General features: G+C 47.8%; 1 protein-coding gene across 1 annotated transcript in view; it reads left to right on the forward strand.

The window, feature by feature from the left end:
• The window catches only part of zfh1 (Zn finger homeodomain 1), a 19,620-nt gene extending 14,410 nt beyond the window's left edge, over positions 1–5,210 (forward strand). The window contains exons 4-7 of the mRNA XM_076190794.1: positions 289–399; positions 851–2,494; positions 2,974–3,106; positions 4,007–5,210. Coding sequence (XP_076046909.1) covers positions 289–399; positions 851–2,494; positions 2,974–3,106; positions 4,007–4,518 — 2,400 coding nt within the window. The 3' untranslated portion in view covers positions 4,519–5,210. The remainder of the gene's footprint in view (positions 1–288; positions 400–850; positions 2,495–2,973; positions 3,107–4,006) is intronic.
• Positions 5,211–5,520: the final 310 nt, after the last annotated feature.

Here is a 5,520-nt window from a genome sequence, read left to right on the forward strand (position 1 = left end):
TTAGACGTGAGCATATAGGAGTTAACTTTTATCTTGGGGATTGTTTTCTTGTTCATACTTCCACCAAAAGCATATAGCATAACTTTGCTACGTGTATTTGAACACTGAATAACAAATGTTCATGTTGTGAACAAAAAGCATTCTCCATCGGCTTTTATGCACTGTTGGTCCCAAGTCGACCCTCTGAATAACAAATGTTCATGTTGTGAACAAAAAACATTCTCCATCGGCTTTTATGCAATGTTGGTCCCAAGTCGACCCTGACACCAAGTTTCCTTTCGTCCTCAGGAACATAAGCGGATCCACAGTGGCGAAAAGCCGTTTGAGTGTGAGTACTGCACCAAAAGATTCTCCCACTCAGGCTCCTACTCGTCACACATGTCCTCCAAGAAGTGCCAGGTGAGTGTGCACATGCAACCTCGACGAGTCGCCACGACCCGTTATAGTCTGCATGTTTAGACATCAGTACTCTACACATACCATTCCATCGCATCCCCAGTACACGTTAGCCCTGCACTATATATAGATTATTCTTGAGTTGAATAAAATCGCTAGACGCTAGCTAAAACAAAACCATCAAATGTTTTAAGATTCGTTGTTCTACGCAGTAAAGAGTCAATCGAGATATTTGTTTAATCCTTACTACGCGCGCATTCATTTATCGTCTCGCGCTATCCAAAAGCATTTAGAGATTTCAAATTAGTTACAATGTGCAGTTAAGATTTTTTGTTTTCGGAACGGTATCTTGCATTTTTTAAAGGCCATTTTCCTTTTTTAGTTTTATATAAAAAAAACAGTACAAACTCTTTAATACCTTACTTATTTTGAAATTTTCTTTCTCTTACTTCAGCTGGGACGAAGTCGAAATAGCGGGGTGTTGTCTCGCCCCTCGCCACAGTTGCAAGGTCCCGTGGTCAGGCGCCCTCCTACAAGTAACGGGTCCTACCTACCCATTCTACCTAAAGACAAGTCGCCCACTCCCACAGATCCGGGGTACTCGTCCCCAACTCGTCCAATTTCCAGAGACTCTTTACTCATGTCGCCGCCGTCGTTCGTGTCCCCTGGAGGCCTGGGGAGCGCCTCCCTCTCGCAAGGGAGCCTTCACCAGTCTCTCCAGGGAGGTCTCCACCAAGGAATTCCTCACTACCACCCAATCAACTCCCTCATTCTGGCCGCTCAGCTCCACCCACAGTATTCGCCACTCCTCTCCCTCACCATGTCCCAAGCCTTCAACAAGTCCAAGCACGACTCGGAGGAAAAGGAGGACAGGGAGGAAGCCCCGCAGGAGGAAGTGGAGGAGGAGGATAAGGAGCCCGGCGAACTCGTCATCAAAGAGGAGACTAAAGAGAGCGAGGATCCCGAGATAATTCTAAGCGATAGGGAGGACTTCTCCAACCTGAAGAAAGTCCTCGAGTCCGTCAACACGACAGTGACCAAGAAACAGCTTGAGGACAAAGTGTCCCAGGGGACCACGGGGTCTGTGCTCCACATGCCCACCGTGTCCGACGATATGTCTTGCAACCTGTGCGGGGCTCGGTTCTCAAGTAGTCTGGAAGCATTCCACCACCAGAGCCTGCAGTGCCCGAGGCGTTCCGAGGTCAACTCTGCTGCCGAGCGATTCAAGGGGAGCCTGATCGAAGGTCTGGCGGCTCGCCTACACGAGCTGGCAGGTGGCCAGAAACCGTCAAGCCTGCTAAAGGAGCGTGAGGACGAGGCCCCCTCCGATGCCGACTCCGGTCACGTGGTCGACGACGAAGAAACCCTGACGGACGGGAAGAAGGTGCGTGTTCGATCTCACATCCGCGAGGAACAACTGGCGATACTCAAGTCGCACTACACGATCAACCCGCGCCCGAAGAAAGATGAGCTCCAGAACATCGCAGATAAGATAGGGTTCTCGGTACGGGTTGTGCAGGTGTGGTTCCAGAATGCTCGGGCCAGGGACCGGCGGGAGGGGCGGTCCATCACGCCCACCCCGACGCCTTCCTTCTACTCACCCATGTCCTACAATGCCCCCGTCTCTCAATCCAGCAAGAACATTCTCGGTCACTTCTACCCGCCAATCATTTCTCACGGGTTCGTCTACCAGCATCCACTACCCACATCGACCAACAGCAGAGTCTCTCCCAGTGAGAGCGACTTCGTGGTGGATGACGAACAGCCCCTCGACCTGTCGACCAAGAAGTCAACGCCCTCCACCTCTCCGAAACCGACCTCCGTGTACTCCGACTCCGACGCAGACAGTACTTCCCTCGCCATCTCCTGCAAGTCAGAGTCCCGCACGCCCACGCCGACCTCCTTGAACAACAACGTGCCTGCAGGAGACCTGAAGGAGTCGTCGATGACCACCCATCAGGTTCAGTCTGAAATGCCGTCGCTTATCTCCGAACCGAGCAAATTGGCACAAATCCTCCAGAGATCAAAAATGTCCCTTTCCTCCACCTCTTCCCAATACTCGGATGATTTCGAGGAGCAGTCCGACAAAAGACCCAGGGTGAGTAAACCTCTCCACACAAATTCCTCCCTCAACTCTCCGTTTCCCACTTCTTTTTCTGCTTCCTCATCTATAGTTACCTCTAGATGGGTAAGCTCTTCACGTCAGCCGTTCTGGCCTTATCATCATTTTCTTTATCTATTTGAATATCATCAAAGAGGACAAACATGTTACTAGAAAAATCCTTTAGATATCTAATAGTCCTCAGCTTGATTCTCTTGCTCGAATATTGCTTGTAAAGTATAATGACTAGCCTATATCTTCATTCTTTTCCTGCATTATTTTTTCTCATAAAACTCCTGAGTCAAAATGTATAAGATTTTTTTATGACCTCAGTTTGGGCAGTCTGCCGTGTTATAAGATTAAAGTAAAAGGTCTAGTTTATACTACATTCTGGTTCACATGAAGCTGAGTTATAGAAATAAGATAAGGCTGGTTAGGTGTATTTGCTTGCACTGCATTTTAGTTCTTATTACCAGGAGGATGACGGGTCATCAGGAGACGAATCTCGCAAAAGACGGCGCGAGGAAGAGGGCATTTTCCAGTGCGACCAATGTGATAAGTCCTTCTCAAAACAGTCATCGCTCGCAAGGCACAAATATGAACACTCAGGTAAGTGATGTTCCCCCTACTCCGCATTCCCTTTTCCTAAGTGTTCAGACAAACATGAAGATTTTCTTTTCTAATGATTTTTTTGTATTTTCAAATGTACACTCATGGTTCTTCGATCTTATTCTAACCACGATGACTTTACTCAACTAAGGACAAAAGGGGGTCTTGAATTTGCAAAAACTAAAAAAGTCTATGAATCATATCACCATACTAAAGGAATTAAATGTATGTTTCACTAAGAAAGTCATTTCATTAATTACTTGGATTTTTCCCAAAGCGCCAATCAGTTGGCCAACAGATTATTTTGAATAGGCAGTAGTAGAAGATTAAACACAGCTTGAACATTTTGACAAATAGACTTTAAGATATCAAATTCAAATATACAGTATCATTTCAACAGATTCGATAGCTTAGTTTAATCATGTATGAGTTATATAATTTTTTCAATAATTCACGACAACAACATTGTTCAAATCAATTACAGGCTATTCATATTGTTTATCAAAATATCACAATGTATGGAGGATAAGTCATAAGTAAAATGACCCGGGTTTCCATGCTGACAATTAGATTTGGAACATGAAATTTACCTACTAACTCCTTTAGTATAACGAATTCCTTTTTTCATAGATTTTGTTGTATTTCATTCTTCTGAAGGGCATATTTGATACACAATTTTGTCTTAAATCTTCCTTTTGCCTGAATTGGCGCCAGGTAGAGCATGAAAATGTATAGACATAACTGTGTTGAAGGGGTCAAGCAAAATGTAAGGATTTTGAAATCCGTGGGACTCCAGTCGAGGGCGACACGAAGGGGAAAACCCCGCGTGCGTTCTCGCCTCCTTCTAAAATCCTCTCGACTCCTCCTCGCTTAACGCCCTCGTTTTGTTGTCCTTTGCAGGTCAGCGCCCGTACAAGTGCAAGTTGTGCCCGAAGGCTTTCAAGCACAAGCACCACTTGACGGAACACAGCCGACTGCATACGGGAGAGAAGCCTTACCAGTGCCAAAAGTGTCACAAGAGGTTCTCCCACTCGGGGTCCTACTCGCAGCACATGAACCACCGCTACTCGTACTGCAAACCCTACCGCGGACACAATCCCAGCGGCGCCGCCGATCTCTCCACATCGTCACCTGAAGGGTTGATGCCGAACTCCGCACCTATCGTCTCCTCCAGTATGACTGATGTGGCTCCTTCATCAGGCTCACTCATGTTGTCTCCTCATTCCCCTTCTGCTTCAGGAGAAATGCTTCATCATATGTCCCCCCCACACGGGTCCCCTGGCGTCCCCTCCGCCAGCAGCGGCGTGCCTCAGGCTCCGACATCGTCCCAGGCGACCGCAATCTCTCCCTCCACCTCTCCCGTCACCAGCTACGAAGCCCCATCCAGCCCAGCCAAGGACCTAACAATGTAGGAGGAGGAGAAGGAGGAGGAGAAGGAAGAGGAGGAGGAGGAGGAGGAGGAGGAGGAGGACCATCCCATCTGATCACGTGTTATGCAGGACGATCACACAACGAACTAGTGTTTTCATAGTGTTTCCATTATGGGTTGTTACCAAGTGATTACGCTATTGCAACGAGTGTGCCAATGAACGTATTATTGCAAGATTATACAATTCTCTTAATGGTATTACTTTGTGTGCTATACTACTTACCATGCTGTGCAAAAAGGAACTATTTGAAGTCTTTGCATGTGGCACAATATGACAAGTAGTTCGTTTCTCAACTTTACTCTAAGTCTCTATGCAGGATCTATACTTATTTGCATTATTGTCCAATTTATGGTATTTCCTTTCTATAGGGTTATGGTGAATTCGCATGTGCCAATACTTTGAAACTGTGCATCTTGTTAGATTGTGAGTATGTGTGGGACAACCTCTCTCTTACTTCTCTTTGGTGCTGTTTGAGCTGCAGCGGCGCTCCTAGAGACTGCTGCTGCGCCTCAGGCGGTGCGTTCGTAGGTCGTAGGTGTGCAGCTGGTAGGCCGTACCTGCTCTCGGTTGCAGCCCCAGTACCTGCGGTAATACTCAGTGTCGTGCGTGACCCGTGCCGTTCGTGCAGAAGCGGGGTACCCGCCAGCCCCCCCTCCCCCCTTAACCTATCGACATCAACCAACCCACTCAAGACGATGATGATATTCGGTCAATAATCCACTGTCTTCCATATGAGTACTAAACTACGAACCTCCCTGACCGTTGCGAACCTGAACCCCTTACAGAACTCGGACGAGGCAGCCCGGCTCGAGGGCCGGGGAAGCTTCCGGTCTCCCAGGTGCAGCGGGGTCCCACAAAGACCCGCCGCCGCGTCAGGTCGCGACGTTGCAGTACTCGTGGCTTCCACTCCTTCACTAGTCTTGCTCTACGTGCAATCTCACACTTTTTATTCTTCCGTATCGCTTAAGACAAATGTCCCTCGGC

This window comes from Oratosquilla oratoria, chromosome 1 (genome assembly GCF_046742065.1).
Source record: "Oratosquilla oratoria isolate Oo_2021 chromosome 1, ASM4674206v1, whole genome shotgun sequence".
Lineage (NCBI taxonomy): Eukaryota > Metazoa > Arthropoda > Malacostraca > Stomatopoda > Squillidae > Oratosquilla > Oratosquilla oratoria.